An 18308-nucleotide genomic window follows, 5' to 3' on the forward strand; every position below is an offset into this window, starting at 1 on the left:
ACCACGCACGCGCGGCTGCCCGTCCTTGCCTGACCTCCCGCTGTCACCCTCAAGCCCCGCCCCACCCGCCGTATTAGTTTGAATAGAGCTTAACAACTCGAGGAGGAGGAGGTGGGAGGAGGAACCCGTTCGAATTTGTGAAGCGGACCAGTGTTGATTGGTCCGTTCGAGAGCGAAGGCGAGCCGCGATTGGCCGGGCGTGAGAATCGACGCGCGGCGATTGGGCAGCCACGGGGAAAGAGGGCGTGGCAGTTAAAGAGCCTCCCGGGCTGGCGCGGACGCGTGAGGAAGCTGTAGCCAAGTCGGTGATGCAGCTGCCGGAGTGAAAGCGGTGAGGAGCGCCCGGTGCTGCTCGCCCCAGCTCAACAACGGTGCCTGAACAGATACCCAACGGCGGAGGTAGCTACCTACCCTCTCCCGTGAGGCTGTGACAGACCGAGTCCCGTTTATTGTTAACTTGGGCCCCGAGTCTGCGGGGAGCGCGGTGCCTCTGCTGGCGTTCGCGGCTCGCCGGGCGGGCTCCGCCAGGCGGCTGCTTTCACAGACAACCGGCGACGGAGCTGAGCGGACAAGGCTGTGAGTTTCCTGCTACAATAGCCCGGCCTCTTCGGGGGGGGGGGGGGGGTTGTTGGGAGAAAGAGTAGCGAGACCTTAGACTAATGGCTGGTGGGGTAGACGGGAGTTTGGACTCGATGGTCGAATGGTCCCTTCTGGGCTTAGACTCCAGGAAACTTCTTTTGCCCCAGTTCTACCCCAAAAATGACAATAAATAACCGTGAGGAACCAGGGAGTGTGGACACTAGTGGGGGCTTCGAATCCCCTATTCAGGCAGGGTCCTTCCAGGAGATCACATCCCTGCTGAATAAGAGTAAATCCCTGGTAGGAAAGTCAGCATCGCCACTTTCTTGTAGGGGTGCTGAGTAAATTTCTCCTTCCCCTCTCCCCCGGTTTGTAGATATTTGGTAAATTATTCAAGCACTTAATTAATCTTCTGTAACAGTTGGCTGTCTGAAACCTCTGCTACCCAACTCCTGCTGTATGTCTTGCTCTACTTTCCTGCTAATCCCTCCTCTTTGCACTGTTCTGATTATTTTCCTTTTTCTGAAACTCCATGCACCAAACAGGCATCTGTCTCTTTCAGATGGCTTGTGTGTTAAGAGCTGTCTTTTTGAAACTTGGTCTCTCCTTTCTATCTCTGTCCTTTCTCTTGACTTTGTTCTCATTAACTCTCATTTTTATAGGTATTAAGTTTTTGTTCTTCATCTTATCTTCCTCGCACTCCCCTATCCCTCTGTGTGTCTGCCTGGTAACTCAATTTGAAACTACTTTTCACACTTTTTTCAACCTGACTAGACTTTGAGATGTTAGTGCGTCTTCAAAAATGATCAGAGCTATCGATCAATCGCAGTTAACTCATGCGATTAACTCAAAAAAATTGCGATTAAAAAAATGTATTGCAGTTTTAATCATACTGTTAAACAATAGAATACCAATTGAAATGTATTAAATATTTTTGATTGTTTTTCTACATTTTCGAAATATATTGATTTCAATTACAACACAGAATAAAGTGCACAGTGCTCACTTTATATTATTTTTATTACAAATATTTGCACTCTAAAAATGATGAACAAAAGAAATAGTATTTTTCAATTCATCTCATACAAGTACTGTAGTGCAATCCCTTTGTCCTGAAAGTGCAACTTACAAATGTAGATTTTTTTGTTGTTGTTACATAACTGCACTCAAAAACAAAACGGTGTAAAACTGTAGAGCCTACAAATCCACTCTGTCCTACTTCTTGTTCAGCCAATCGCTAAGACAAACAAGTTTGTTTACATTTACAGGAGATAACACTGCCTGCTTCTTATTTACAATGTCACCAGAAAGTGAGAACAGGTGTTCGCATGGCACTTTTGTAACTAGAAGAACTGGAGTACTTGTGGCACCTTAGAGACTAACAAATTTATTTGAGCATAAGCTTTTGTGGGCTACAGCCCACTTCATCGGATGCATAGAATGGAACACACAGAAAGAAGATATTTATACGTACAGAGAACATGAAAAGGTGGAAGTAGCCATACCACCTGTAAGAGGCCAATCAATTGAGATGAGCTATCATCAGCAGGAGAAAAAAAACAAAAAAACTTTGAAGTGATAATCGACTTGACCTATAGAAGGTGTGAGGATACTTAACGTGGGGAAATAGATTCAATTAGTGTAATGACCCAACCATTCCCAGTCTCTGTTTAGACCTAAGTTAATTGTATCTAATTTGCATATTAATTCAAGTTCAGCAGTCTCTCTTTGGAGTCTGTTTTTGAAGTTTTTTTGTTGCAAAATTGCCACCTTCAAGTCTGTCACTGAGTGGTTAGACGGGTTGAAGTGTTCTCCCACTGGTTTTTGAATGTTATGATTCCTGATGTCAGATTTGTGTCCATTTATTCTTTTGTGTAGAGACTGTCTGGTTTGGCCAATGTATATGATAGAGGGGCATTGCTGGCACATGATGGCATATATCACGTTGGTAGATGTGCAAGTGAACGAGCCCCTGATGGTGTGGCTGATGTGATTAGGTCCTATGATGGTGTCACTTGAATAGATATGTGGACAGAGTTGGCATCTGACTTTGTTGCAAGGATAGGTTCCTGGGTTAGTGTTTATGTTGTATGGTGTGCGGTTGCTGGTGAGTATTTGCTTCAGGTTGGGGGGCTGTCTGTAAGTGAGGACTGGTCTGTCTCCCAAGATCTGTGAGAGTGAGGGATCATTTTTCAGGATAGGTTGTAGATCTTTGATGATGCACTGGAGAGGTTTTTAGTTGGGGGCTGAAGGTGATGGCTAGTGGCGTTCTGTTGTTTTCTTTGTTGGGCCTGTCCTATAGTAGGTGACTTCTGGGTACTCTTCTGGCTCTGTCAATCTGTTTTTTCACTTCAGCAGGTGGGTATTGTAGTTTTAAGAATGCATGATAGAGATCTTGTAGGTGTTTGTCTCTGTCTGAGGGATTGGAGCAAATGCGGTTGTATCTTAGAGCTTGGCTGTAGACAATGGATCGTGTGGTGTGTCCTGGATGGAAGCTGGAGCATGTAGGTACTATTTCCCCATGTTAAGTATCCTCACATCTTCTATAGGTCATCTCGATTATCACTTCAAAGTTTGTTGTTGTTTTTTGTCCTGGTGATGATAGCTCATCTCAATTGATTGGCCTCTTACAGTTGGTATGGCTACCTCCACGTTTTCATGTTCTCTGTATGTATAAATATCTCCTTTCTGTGTGTTCCATTCTATGCATCCGATGAAGTGGGCTGTAGCCCACAAAGCTTATGTTCAAATAAATTTGTTAGTCTCTAAGGTGCCACAAGTACTCCTGTTCTTTTTGTGGATACAGACTAACACGGCTGCTACTCTGAAACCTAAACTTTTGTAGCTGGCATTGCAAGGTGTTTACTTGCCAGATATACTAAAATTTCGTATGCCCCTTCATGCTTTGGCCACCATTCCAGAGGACATACTTCCAGGCTGATGATGCTTGTTTAAAAAAAAAAAAAATACGTTAATTAAATTTGTTGTTCAACTCTTTGGGGGAGAATTGTATGTCTCCTCTGTTTTACCCGCATTCTGCCATATATTTCATGTTATAGCCATCTCAGATAAGGACCCCGTACATGTTAGTTTTAAGAACATTTTCACTGCAGATTTGACAGAACACAAAGAATGTACCAATATGAGATTTCTAAAGATAGCTACAGCACTTGACCCAAGGTTTAAGAATCTGAAGTGCATTCCAAAACCTGAGGGATGAGGTGTGGAGCATGCTTTCAGAAGTCTTAAAAGAGAAAACTACAGAACCCAAACAGAAAATCAACCTTCTGCTAGTGGCATCTGAGTCAGATGATGAAAATGAACATGTGTCGGGTCGCGCTGTTTTGGATCGTTGTTGAGCAGAGCTCGCCATCAGCATGGACGCAGTTTCAGGTGACGTTGTAAACAAGAAGCAGGCAGCATTATCTCCTGCAAATGTAAACAAACTTGTTTGTCTTAGCGATTGGCTGAACAAGAAGTATGACTGAGTGGACTTGTAGGATCTAAAGTTTTACATTGTTTTGTTTTTGAATACACTTATTTTTTGTACATAATTCTACATTTGTAAGTTCAACTTTCATGATAAAGAGATTGCACTACAGTACTTAGGTGAATTGAAAAATACTGTTTGTTTTGTTTTTTACAGTGTAAATATTTAATAAAAAATAAATATAAAGTAAGCCCTGTACACTTTGTATTTTGTTTTGTAATTGAAATCAATATATTTGATTATGTAAAAAACATCCAAAAATATTTAAATAATTGGCATTCAATTATTGTTTAACAGCGCAGTTGCATGATTAATCACAATTAATTTTTTTAATTGAGAGATTAGTCACAATTAATTGTTTTAATCGCTTGACAGATGGAAAAATGATATGATTTCTTGTCTTTTCCTAAAACTAAGGGTGACTCAAAATGAAAAATGTAGCTTCCTAAATTGTAACTAAAAAAATTGTTTTCTTCTAGGTGCAGCTCTGTGCTATGGGAGATGCAAAAGAAACTAAAATGCAAATAACACCAAAGACTCCAGGACGGGCCACTGTCCTAAACCCCTTTGAAAGTCCAAGTGATTACTATAGTCTGCAGGAGCAGATTGTTTCCAGTCCTTCTGTCTTTAAATCAACAAAATCCTCATCAGTAAGATTTAATGTCTAGTACAGTGTCACAGAGGCAATATTAATACCACCAAATACTAATTTATCATTTCTTAAATGTGCAGATAGTTTTTACTAGAGTTTAAGCAAGACTATAAGTAGCATAGTTCCTTACAACCTTCTTAATACTAAAGGAAACCTAGTGCTAAAACTCAGATGTCACTTAGCACTATGACTTTGTTTTTAAAATATTAATGATAACATTGCGTTAACATATATACTAAATGCAAAAAACTATTTGTATGATGCTAATCAAATTCTTGAGAAAGGGAGGAATGAAGACCATTTGTTAGAGTTAGTCGTCGTCTAAATAGGTGCTCTGTCTGCAGCAATCCTTGTTCTAGGCTTGTGACACAAGCAGGTTGGATGCAAAATCTTTAGAATGATGATATTTTACATTCCTTTTTTTATTATATAGCACTTTTGTCATGTGAAGGACTTGAAGTTCTGTGTAAATTGTTTATATCTATATAGAGTAGAAACCTGTTCATCCGACCCTCCATTATTTGGCTCTCCTTGACAACCAGTGCACACATGTCCAGAAAGAGAACTAGCTCTCTTGTGGCTGCTAGATAGTGCTGTAGCATTGCATTTTCCCATTTTCTGGTTTATCTGGATCATTTGTCCATAAATTCTAGGACACTGGAGTAAAATCAGCGCTTTGCAGAAGCAGTATTAGTTTGACATGCAGTGAAGAAAACTTTAGTCCATTGAAACAACAACAAAAATTAAGGTAGATGGAATGTAATTTCCCAAACTGGAATTTGACCAGGTCCTTGGGGATATCACCCACAATTGTATAGATGTGGGTGTATCATGAATTTTTTACCACAAGGGATCTGGATCTCCATTTTACATGCATCTTAAAGATGGCACTGCTAGCAGTATAGAACCTTTAAACATCATACTGAAGTTCTGGAAGGAACGTGCCTTCTGAATCTCTAATTTCATTTCTATAGCAATTTGAGGTCTTCCATCCGAATACTGGACAGGCTTTATTCTACTTTTTAAATCTCCTTATAGGCAGCGGTGATATGACTACAGGTGGTAGAAGGCTTGAGCATTGGGACGCAATTTGATCTAGTGGACTGAGCATAGGACTAGAAAATAGGCACTCAGTTTTAATCCTGGCTCTAACACCAACTCTGTGATCTTAGACAAGTGACGTCACATACATTCTCTTCCTCAATTTTCCCATCAGTAAAAGTGGGATAATATTTATCTTACGGAGGTTTTGTGAAGTTTTAATGTTTGTAAAGTGCTTTGAAGATGCAAAGCACTATATAAATGCTAAATATGCTATGCTTTGTTTCGTGTTACATACAATTGCAATTAATGACCATTAAACAAAAATAGATTACAAGGTCAATTGGTCTGATTCTGTTACTCATTTTTTGTAGTTTAAAATTTAAGTAGCTTACTTAGCTGACTGAAACAATTACTGTTGTTTTATCTCATGTATATAAGAAGGTTATGGCTCCAGTGTGGCTTCTTTTTAAAGATTTGTGTTCTGTGTTTTTGATTCTGTCTGTTTAGAATAGTAAGCACTGCATACTTCACTGTGATGTTTATTCCTTTCTCAGACTCCAGGAAAATTTAGGTGGTCTATTGATCAACTTGCCCTAATAAATCCTGTGGAAATTGACTCTGAAGATATTCGGCGTCAGGCAATGTATTTAAGTCATGCCAGGTAAGTTGCTTTCTATTTTATGCAGTGAACTGAACTGATATTTGAATACCAGAAAGCTATTCTTATATGCATGGCTGTTTTATTCATGTTCATATAAATATTCAACATTCTTTATCTAATACAACATTATCTTGTATTAAGCTATTGTCCGTATAAGCTTACTTTTATCTAGAATTTTGTTTTTAAGTTGCTTTTCATGTCTATGTGCTGTGGTATTCTTAAGTGAGGCTGTTTCTTCAGTCTTCCTTGTGTAAAGGTTCACAGATCTGTTACAATGATACTTTAGCCAGTTGGCCCCTTAGGGGCTAAATCAGGACTGTCAGTCACTAACAGGAGGGAAAAGGCTTCCCCTCTGCGCCCCCCCCCCCCCAAATCCACCCCTGCCTCTTTCTCAAAGTTCCTTCCATTTTTTTTCTGCCTCCTGAGCAGCTGGAGGCTCAGCCACACCCTCCGGCAGAGCTTTTATGAGGCAAAAAGTCAAAATTTTATTTCAGATTTTCATACTAACAGTTTAGCTTAATAATTTCAATTCCTAGCTCTGGCCCAGGTCTGTGTTTGCCTTTTGGGCAGATTGTCCCCTCACTTCATTTCCCCTTCTGAGGCTTTTGCAATGTCTGGTGCCCCTGAAGGCTTCAGGGAGCCAAGAAAATCCAGGGGCAAAGGATGTGTTTGCATTTCCTGTTTCACCCTTAGGCTACATCTACACCACATACCACTAGTGTTGTCATGTAGCTATACCTCGGAGTGGAAAGCAGGTTGCATCCCTACTGCTATGTGTTATATGTGTCAGTGAAAGGCTCTGGCCGAGGGGAGGCAGCAGAGAAAGGCTTCAGCAACTCGCCGCTGTAGGAGCCTTTCACTATGGCAAAGAGAGAGAGAGACTTCCAAAGCCTTTCTCTGCAGAGGGGAAATGCTCCAACAGCGGGGAAGTGGTGGATCCTTTCCCTACTGCCATCCCCTGCCAGAGCCTTTCCTCTTGGGGAGATTTTTTTCCTGTGGGAAGAGAGACTCCAGTAGTGGGGAGGCACCAAGATGCTATACTGTTGAAAATAGCAGAGTAGAAGGGGAGGCATGGCATGGGCAAATAGAGAGTGTGTAGGGTATGCACTCAAATACATACCCACACCCTTCAGATGTGTTTTTATTCTACTTGCCTAAGCTGTGCCTCACTAGCTACACTGCTATTTGTTCCTGTTCTAGGCGGGCTATGCAGGTATGTACTCTACATACTGTCAAAAGAAGCATGCAGTGTAGATAGACCCTTATTGCAGTCAGAGGCTTATCCTGGCCTCCATTTTATAAGGCTAGTAGATTCCTCAGCATGAACCAATCTAGATTTAACCTGGTGTTACTCCTAAGGTAAAGGTGGTGATTTTTCCTGGTGATCAGGAACTTGGCCTTTCTAATAACTGGTGGAGATTTTTACCTCAGCATGGTCTCACTATACAAATACTCTACAAGCAGCCAAGTCTAGGCAGGCATTGTCTCGGCACCGTCCTGTGGACATGAAAACTCAGGTGGCATCAGGCTTACAAAAATAAATAAAAGTAATATATTAACTGCTGTCTGGCATCTGGAGTGCCCCATCCTTTCAGAAGTGATGCTAATAATATATGGAGAGGATTGCAAGTATGGTCCCTCTCAACCTAAAAATCATGCAGCCTAGATGGAGGCTTCTCCTTGAAAGAGGTGGGATTCAAATCTGTTTCATTCTTTTAATCAGATATCCAGACAAATCAGTTCCCAGCTATTTTTAGTGATACAGTGGGGAGCTATTAAAAGCTGAGACTATTTCAGAATCATCAGAAAAGTCTGTTCAGAATCTGGCTCCTGCTAGACTCTACAGAAAGGAATACAGGTCATATGACAAGCTGAATCAGCGCAGAAAGTACAACAGAAGAAAATACCCTTAGCAAGTGGTAGCTAGTGCAGGGTCAGTAGCTGCCCTTTGTTGCCTCGGAGCTGCTTTCAGCTCTCCCAGCCAGCCCTATCAGGAGTTAGACCTTTGATTGGTGCCAGACTCTTGCCATTTGCAAAAAGGCTACTTATAGTTTTAATCAAAGGAGGGCACTGGACGTTGTGGAGCTGTGCAAGAATTACAAGAACAACTTTGTCTTTTCTCAATCTCAGTAACTCATGGAAAGGCCCAAACATGAATGAAATCATTAATCATCTACTTTGGATTTGAGAATTGCAACCTGCTCCCCATCCTATTTCTAACTTCAAAGAATCAGGGACCAGCAAAGCAGACTGTGTCTGAAACGTCTAATTAAGTTCCTAAAGAAGGCTTGTATTCAAAGCATTCCCATTTTACAATCCCCAGACAATTCTTATGGTTTGCAGATGAATGGCAGCCCTTTTCTGTTCCCAGCTTCAGTCATTACCATTTCGATTTCAGCCATTACCATTATCTTAACAGGATAATGTTAAGAATAGTATTGGCTTTAGGGAAGATGGAAATTCACTAATCTTTTTCTAGACAATTTTCTGATATGGGTTCTGTACAGAGAAAGATAAAACAAATACAGAGTGATATGGTTTCTGGAGTATCTTGGGTTTAGAACAAAGAACACGGTGCCAGGGAAGTCAGTCGTAGGCCTGGGCTGAGAGTGAGTACTATCACAGGTACAAGTTCTTGCTTTGAAACAATTTTAACAGAAGATGATGGTCATAATGGAAAGGAAGTAGTGTCAAAAAACAAATATCCAGTACTTATCGGAACTTGTTGAGAATTCTGATTTAATACACAGGCATGTCTCAATGATTCAGAGTTCATATACCTATCCAGTAATTCCAGGTATCCCCTCCACATCTCACCTTGTCTCATCCATTGACAGAGCTAGCTCCAGTCTTATACTGTCCACTCCCCACACTGGTAAATGCAAAGAATCTTTTTTTTTTTTTTTTAAGGGAACTTCCTGATTCAGTTCAGGGAATAGGTATCAGAAAGGGAGGACATCATCCTGGAACACAATGTTTGATTAAGGTCTGCTCCTACCATGGATAACAGGCCTCTTCTGCTTGTAATAGTATATGTGTCTGATAGGGTTTTCGCATTGGTAAAACACGTTTAGGCCAACTCCATAGTCGGATTATCAGAATAGCTACTATACATAGAAATATCTCACTATTATAAGTCAATTTGGTGGGCTGGTCCAGGTCAGCCTCTTTGCATCTGAAAACAGTAAAAGTGCCCTGTGGTGTCTGAGTATAAGGAACTGGGATGTAAAGTGGTGAAAGACATCTCAAAGCTGAGCAAGGTTCCTCCTATACATCTTTCCACCTTTTCCAGAGCTGCCTGAGACAATACAAAATCAGAGTGAAGGAGCAGTAGTGTTATTGCTTATGCCTTACTGGGTGAAGAGGCTATGGCTCTCAGGCTTGATTAACCTAGCAGAGACATCAGAAGATCCAGTATCTCACTGGAGCTACTACAAAACCAGTTCTCCATCTGGGACCAGACAGGTTTAAAATGAATACATGGATAAAGTGACTATTGCTTTCCTGGACCCCAAAAGAAAAGAAAAGAAAAGGGGAAAAAATACAGCTATTCTGTTCTCTGGTGAAAAGCCCATAGTTTAACACGTGAAACATAACCTTGGAGTGCTTCAGAAGGGCCTTCATATGGGTGTATGATTGTCAATGCAAAAAGGTCATGTCTCCATAGTAAAATGTTCTTAATATGTTCAAGAAGAGGAAGTTTTGTAAAAATCCCAACATTAAATAGTTCCTTAGGGAATTAACCTTATTCCAGCTCTGTGAAGTCATAGAACACAACCTTGGAACCTCATTCTGCTTCTTATAGGACTTCCCAGATTGAACCCCTTGCAAGAGGTGTTATGCTCCTTGTCCATTACGGTAGGCTTCTGGAAGGCTATTAGCTCCAGTCAGATAAGGTGTTTTCTGTTTTCAAAAAAAACAAAACAAAACACCACCTTTTTTTAATGAAACACAGTATTGTACTTTTAATTCAGACAGGTAGTCCTCACAAATCCCCTGTGGGTCCGGGGACAGAATAGGCTCACTGCTCCTCCTGCATGTCGTAAGAGGCAACTAAAAGGGGGCTGCCTGGAGAGGGATGGGCTCCACCGGGTTAGAAATTTGCCCAAGACACACCATATGATGAGCAAGTCAATGATGTCCATACTGGATTGATCGCAGCCCGGGTTAATAATGACCGTGCCGTCCATCTCCCACCAAGGCAGACGCGACAAGCATACTACTGGTGTAACCGCGACAAAGAGGATCCGTGGAAGAGATAACATTATCATAGCCACATGGAATGTAAGGACATTGAGACAAACAGGGAGGTTGAACGAACTCACATATGAAATGGAACAATACACCTGGCACCTCCTAGGAATCTCTGAGGTCAGATGGAAGAACTTTGGAGAGGTACTAACAGAAGAAGGCCATGTACTCTATTACAGTGGAGAGGACAAACATGTCAACGGCGTAGGATTTCTTGTGCATAAAGATATCAAGAATTCAGTATTAGGATGCCGCCCAGTGTCCAGCAGGCTTATTTCCATCCGTCTAGAGGCAGTACCATTTAATATCACAGTGGTACAAGTCTACGCCCCTACAACAGACTATGATGATTGTAAAAAACTTCAATTTGCCCATCAGCTCCAGGACATCATCGATAAGGTACACCAGAAAAACATCCTGATTGTACAAGGAGATTGGAATGCTAAAGTGGGTATTGATGCACTGGCAGATTGGCGAGATTACTGTGTCCCTTTTTGTAATGTGGTAACCATTGGGAGAGGATTGAGACTTTTGGAGTTTGCCAGATATAACAATCTGGTTCCTGCAAACACATTAGGAGCACATAAAGCATCCAGACGATCAACATGGCACACACCTAATGGTCTACAGATGCCCTCTGGGTTACGCAAACCCGACTTAACGGAAATCCGAATTTACAGAACTTTTTCCATAAGCTAGAAATAGGAGTTTGGTATGGTGGTGTGGTGTTTTTTTGTTTTTGGCGTAATGGTCGGGTATATGTTTCCGACTTACGCAAAATTCGAGTTACGCAAGGCGTTCTGGAACGGAACGCTTGCGTAAGTCGGGGACCATCTGTACATCACATCCAGATCAACTACATCAGGGGTTGGCAACCTCTGGCACGCGGCTCGCCAGGGTAAGCACCCTGGCGTACCGGGCCAGTTTGTTTACCTGCCGCGTCCACAGGTTCTGCCGATTGCGGCTCCCACTGGCCTCCGTTCACCGCTCCAGGCCAATCGGGGCGGTGGGAAGCTGCGTCCAGCTCATCCCTTGGCCCGCGTGCCAGAGGTTGCCGGCCCCTGAACTACATCATGGTGCAAGGCCGATTTCGTTCTGGGATTAACAGAGCTAAAACAAGGAGCTTCCCAGGTGCTGATAGTGGAAGTGATCACGACCTTGTGATGCTAAATTTTTGGCTGAGGCTAAGAAAAATCGTCAGGCCAAAGTTCACCAGAACCAAGTTTGACTTAGAAAGACTTAGAAAGACTAAAGATTCAATAGGTGGACCAATTACTGCTCTGATCTATACAACCACCAGACAAATGAAGATCCTAGTGTCTTAGACAGCGCCGATTCAACAGAGGAGGATGACTTTCCAGCACTATGTGAAGAAGTGGAGACAGCTGTGAAATCACTCAAGAACAGAAAGGCTACAGGTATTGACAACATCCCAGCCAAATTGATGAAATTCAGAGGAGAAATAGTAATAGATGTACTCCCGAAGATCTGCAACAAGATCTGGCAAACCAGTGATTGGCCTTCCACGTGGACACAGTCACTAATCAGTCTGCCAAAGAGAGGCAACCTGCAATTGTGTCAAAATTACCGGCTCATAAGCTTAATTAGCCATCCCAGCAAAGTGATGTTGAAAGTCATATTGAACAGATTGAAGCCACAAGCAGACAATATCATTGCTGAAGAACAGGCTGGCTTTCGTGCTGGAAGAAGTACCACAGAACAGATTTTCAACCTTCGTGCACTACTTGAGAGGTACTTGTAACATCAGCAGGACATCTACCATGTCTTTGTTGACTTCAAGAAGGCGTTTGACAGAGTGTGGCACGAAGCTCCCTGGGCAACCATGAAGTACAATGTTGGTCGTAAGCTTATTCTTATCATTAAACAACTGTGTGCCAAGGCCAGCAGTGCAGTTCTCATCAATGGCACAATAGGAGAGTGGTTTCGCACCAGTATTGGAGTCCGGCAAGGCTGCCTTCTTTCGCCCACACTGTTCAACATCTACTTGGAGTGCATAATGACTGATGCTCTAGAAGATCACAGATGCACAGTCAGCATTGGGGTGCGAACAATCTCAAATATTTGGTTAGCTGATGACATTGATGGCCTGGCAGGCAGCGAAGATGAACTTGCCAACCTTGTGAAACAATTGGATGAAACCGCCACAAAATATGGCATGGAAATCAGTGCAGAGAAAACCAAGCTGATACCAAACAAACATGGTGGGATCAGTTCACATATCATTGTCAGTGGACAAGAGCTACAGACAGTGAAACAATTCAAGTATTTGGGGGCAATCATCACTGATGAAGGATCCAAGGCAGAAATTCAGGCAAGAACTACGCAAACAGCAGCAGCAGGGACAAAGCTAAAGCCAATTTCGAGGAATAAGAACATCTCCCTGGAATCCAAACTGAAACTGCTGAATGCATTGGTGGTCATTTTTCTGTATGTGTGCGAGACATGGACCTTTATGGCAGAACTTGAATGGAAAATACAGGTAGTAGAGATGAGATGCTTCCGTAAAATCCTGGGCATCTCCTACTTCGACCACGTCACTAATGAAGAGTTCCGCAATATCATCACCCAATGCACTGGGTCATATGAAGACCTCCTGACGACCGTAAAGAAGCGCAAGCTGAAGTGGTACGGCCATGTAAAAGATCATCTGGCCTATCCAAGATCATCCTCCAAGGTATAGTACAGGCGAAGAGAAGAAGAGGTAGACAGAAGAAAAGATGGATTGACAACATAAAAGAGTGGACAGGAATGGACTTCGCGGAGACTCAAGCACTGACCCACAATCGTCAGGGGTGGAGACAATTGGTTGATTGCTCATCAATGATGGTGCCCCAATGACCAATGCGGTTATGGGAGTAATGATAATGATGAGTCCTAACAACTGTCACTGTCAGTTTTTATTCCCTTGAGTAAATTCAATAAATATTCCATCTTAAGTGTCAAAGTCCAGTTCTTAGGAGCACTGACAGTCTCTTCTCAGAGTAGCATATTGTACTCTTGGGGGAATTCTGTGCCAAAAAATTAAATTCTGTGCACAATATTTTAAAATTCTGCATATTTTATTTATCAAAATAAAAATATTATCACACCAGTTTCAGTTATTTTGGTAATGTATTTAAAAATACCTGTCAGCAAGCATGTCTGTTATAATAAATACAACAAAAAAATTCAGGAAATGTTTTTTGACAAATAGATTCCTTACTCGGCATATTAATACAGAACTTAAACTACAATACAGAAATATATTTCCTGCACCCCTCAGAAGCAGTGCAAAGGCTTAGGGGAGTCAAGGGTAGTGGAGGAGCTGAGGTACAGGGAAGTAATTGCTGGAAAGGAGCCTGGGAATGAACCTGGAGGGTTGCTGGGTGTGGGTGGGAGAAGTATGGAACAGTTTTGGGTTTTTTGGGTGAGGGGAGTGTTAAGGAATTGGGGAACCTCTCCCATGCAGACCCTGGCTGACCCCTAGCCTCTCCATTCAGTCAGGCACATCTACCCTTGTCCCCATGTGGCCCTGCACCTCCACTCAACCATCCCCTCTCCCCGTCCCATGTGGCCCTTCACCCCTTTCCCATTCAGCCCCAGGCTCAGTGCTTTCACCACACTAGTTCCTGTGCCCCAGTCTGTACCCCCCCCCCATTTGCCCTTCTGAACCCCGGACCCTTTGTGCTCTGCTCTATCTGCTCCGCTCCCTCCATCCCGTGCCTGGCCCCGCAGGCGTGTTGCTGTGAGAAACACCGCCTCAGGCCTTCCCTATCCACAGCTGGCTGCTCTGGACCATGAGCCCGCTGCCCTCTCTTCTGGTGTTACAGTAGCCCCTGGTGGGTGAAAGGTGTAACTGCAGTGCGTTTCCAGCAGAATGTATTTTCCCCCAGGAATAATAGTGGTCGTCCAATATTAGCCAATGCAACTTCCTTTCTTTTGGCAAAAGCCTTCTCCATGCCTTTGAGCCCAGGGGAAGGTGGAGAAGATCATATAAAGTTACCTTGTTTTAGATCCCCATATTTAAAGACTGATCCTGCCTCTTATCCTGGAGGCTCACTGCTATGAAAATCCTCCTGTACCAGATCTTTGAATCTTAGCATGATGAATAATAGGGAACCTTATCCATGCTTTTTCTTGAAATTTCCTTTCTTTGAGTAATAAGTCCACAGATCTGGACCAATCTGGAGACAAATGGAGCATTCAGAAGAAAGATGAAATTTGACATTCAAGGATTTGTTTCTTGTTAGGTTGAATATGCTGTATCAAGAGAAATTGTGCTTTTTCCTCACAGCATAGTTAACATAATCCTCTGCTGCCAGTGACTGACTAGTGTGGTTTTGTCTCCAAGCTGCTAGAAGACTAAAAATATAAAATAAAATAAAAAAAATATGGAGATATACCTATCTCATAGAAGTGGAAGGGACCCTGAAAAGTCATCGAGTCCAGCCCCTGCCTTCACTAGGCAGGACCAAGTACTGATTTTGCCCCAGATCCCTAAGTGGCCCCCCTCAAGGGTTGAACTCACAATCCTGGGTTTAGCAGGCCAATGATCAAACCACTGAGCTATCCCTCCCCAGTACCCCCAAGTACCATTGTAACAAATATGTAGACCTTTTATTACTCAAAGAAAGGAAACTTTCAGGTGAGCATGGACACATTTGCCTATTCCGTGCATAAATGGCAACTTATTAGAGGTTTTTGAGATCAGTATTAGCGACTTAAATTATTCCCAAATTCCACTGCAGTATTCCATCAGCTGATGAGTTCAAGCTGAAAGACCCAGAACACACTTGTTTGTCTCTTGTAATTCTTACTGTACATTTGGTACAAAATGTTCTTTTGCTTGGGGTTTCCTAGGCCAGTCTCCTGGCTTTGATCCTCTTCATTTTCCTCTAGCAGAAGCAGGATGTTTTCGATTAGATGATATGGTATGAAGTATCTGCTGTTCCAGTTGCTATGTGGCTTTTTGAATACTGTGCCAAGGTTACACTTTGATCCTGGATTAAAGATGCATACAAGATTGATATTTTCGGTGCCAACTACATTTGTTGTTTTTGCTTTTGCACTTTCCAAACTTCACTGCCCAAAGAAAAAGAACTTATATCAGTTATCCAAATGCTGTACCCAGTCCTTTCTAAATATATAATTTATGTGGTCTGAAGAGTTTATTCACATAAACTTCTATATAAATATTTTCATGCCTCTGCTGTTCTTCAAAGGTTATATTTAGTATGGATTTCTTTGGTTGTCATTTATAAGCCTCCTAATGACTGGTATAATGAAGCTTTATCAGTTATGGTGACACAAAAAGGAAACTATCACTTGTGAAAAGCTGTACAAATCATTTGAATATGGCAGAGAAATGTTTGAACTTGGGGAAATACCATTTAATACAAGCTTACTTTTGGAATTGCCTATTTTGTGTTAGAGATTGTATAAAATCTTAACTCAGATATTTGATGTGATTTTTGTGTTGGGCTGGGATAACGTGTTTACAAGCCACTTGAAGAGGGAACCTTTAGTTGGGGAAGAAGTAGATAATGTCAAATAAATCTATACAAGTTCCTTCTTTTGTTTTCCATTGTGGTTTTACTTTATTTCTGTTTAAAGAGCTTTCTTCCTTATGGTCTAATTCCTTGTCATGCTTGATCCTAGAGTGAGTTTCTCTTTACGTCTATTTTATAGTAATTTTAAAAGTTGCTTATAGAAGCATTCAAAATCAGACTCTGTAGAGATTTAGGTGGAAAGAGAAGCTGTATTATGCGCAAGACAGATTTCATTCAAATAGAAATATCTTTCATAATAGTAAAAGGGATTATACAGAAGATTACAAAGTAAATCACTTACTGTGTAAAATGTTATTACAAAATTGCCCGAAGTTGGAACTCCTTCTTTAAAGTAGTTAATTGTCTGAGTACAGTAAACACTTATCAATTTTGAATACAAAGGAATTGCACACAGTATAGTAAGAATATTATACGTAGAGTAAATTGTGATTTATTTTAAAAGGCAGCTAATCTTAATCTTTTATAAAAATGGTACTTTTCATTTACGTGAGCCATCAAATGCAGTAATGGCATTGGTAATTTTTTTTTTTTTTCATTTGCATTGTTTAGAATAGATAAAGAGATGGAAGACAAAAGACAGAAAGCCATTGAAGAGGTAATTAAAATTGCTATTGGTATTAAACCAGATATTAATATTGTGTGTGTTTATGGGTAAAATGAACAATGGTAAAAAGTAAATTTTCAGCGTTATCTAGCAACTTTGCAAAGCAACTTTACAAAGTATGAGGTAGGTCTTCACCAAGAGCATGTGGTATTTTAATGGTTAGTAGAAGATCATGCAGTTTACTGCTTATCTCTTGTAGTTTTAGAATGGGAATCCTTATTTGTGGTTTTTATTTGATTTCCTCCACCCTATAGCTTTAGGCCAAAGAAGCAAACTTTGGGACTTTTATGTGATCTTTTGTTATCTAGACCTGAAATGTGGCACAAGTCTTTTAGAGCACTTCACAAAAATATCACCTATGATATAAACTCTCCAAAGATGTCCTGAACAGATGACTGTTTTCAAAATACCCAGGAGTTGAATCTCCATGTTTCTAAGTCCTGCTTGCAGTTATCATGGTGCCGGCAATCTTTGCTTTTTCACTGAGGGAAAAATCTTATTGTAGAGTTGGCTGCCCCCGTTACTTCTGACCCAAATTGCTTTTTTTAAAGAGAATTTAAACAGCCATCTGTTCAGTAACTGTCCCTGGCAGATGGGCAACTCTGCCACAAATGCCATGGGTCCAAAAACGTAGCTAAAGGAGTTTCTACCAGAATCTCACCTTAGAGATATGGAGGCGAGAACTGCTTTTTGTGGGGTTGCCTACACTAGTACTCTTTCCATTATTGAACTACTGCTGGTTGTAGGAATAGTGGAAGAGTTAGTGTGATGATGCTTTTTCCCCCCCACCCTGTTGTCTAGCCCTGCTCTACTGCACCAACAGTAGGAGAAAGTACTGCAAGTCTGCAGAATTAGATGTATCCTTTTAAGAATAACTTGTCCTTCTCATAATTCTTTTTTCATGAAGTGTACTAACGCCTCATAGGTACTTACCTTGAATGATTGACTGGTGTGCAATAAGGCAGTTCATAAGATCACATGCAGTCATGGTTAGGATCTAAAAATACATCTCTACAAGATAATAAAATTTTGACTGAAGATATTCAGTTCTCTAAAGATATCATCTGTGTAAGATGCTCACCTCATGATTTCAGCTCTCTAGGTCTTACCTGTCTTGCACTAAAGCAGTGTGTGGGATTTTGTTTTTTTTTTGTTTTTGGTCATCCCCAAGAGTATCAGCAGTCTGAGCTACCTATAGTGGTGCTCATTCACCATCCAGTATCTTAACTGCTCCCTTTAGAATTTTCTAACCCAGCAATTCCCAAACTTGTTCCGCCGCTTGTACAGGGAAAGCCCCTGGCAGGCCGGGCCGGTTTGTTTACCTGCCGTGTCCACAGGTTCGGCCGATCACGGCTCCCAGTGGCCACGGTTCTCCGTCCCAGGCCAAGGGGGGCTGCGAGAAGCGGCGCGGGCCAAGGGATGTACTGGCCGCCGCTTCCAGCAGCTCCCATTGGCCT

General features: G+C 41.7%; 1 protein-coding gene across 4 annotated transcripts in view; it reads left to right on the plus strand.

The window, feature by feature from the left end:
• Window positions 1-320: 320 nt before the first annotated feature.
• Window positions 321-18308, plus strand: part of BORA (BORA aurora kinase A activator) — a 52613-nt gene continuing 34625 nt past the window's right edge. For 3 of the 4 annotated variants that reach the window (XM_026660485.2, XM_026660553.2, XM_026660542.2), the window contains exons 1-4: window positions 453-576; window positions 4549-4719; window positions 6320-6426; window positions 16797-16842. In XM_026660485.2, the coding sequence (XP_026516270.1) occupies window positions 4564-4719; window positions 6320-6426; window positions 16797-16842 (309 nt within the window). In that variant the 5' untranslated portion in view covers window positions 453-576; window positions 4549-4563. Of the gene's footprint in view, window positions 400-452; window positions 577-4548; window positions 4720-6319; window positions 6427-16796; window positions 16843-18308 lie in introns of those variants that run through there. The other variant, XM_026660521.2, reaches the window with a different exon arrangement.

Source organism: Terrapene carolina, unplaced genomic scaffold (assembly GCF_002925995.2).
Source record: "Terrapene carolina triunguis isolate 2854851 unplaced genomic scaffold, T_m_triunguis-2.0 Scaffold21, whole genome shotgun sequence".
Classification (NCBI taxonomy): domain Eukaryota; kingdom Metazoa; phylum Chordata; order Testudines; family Emydidae; genus Terrapene; species Terrapene triunguis.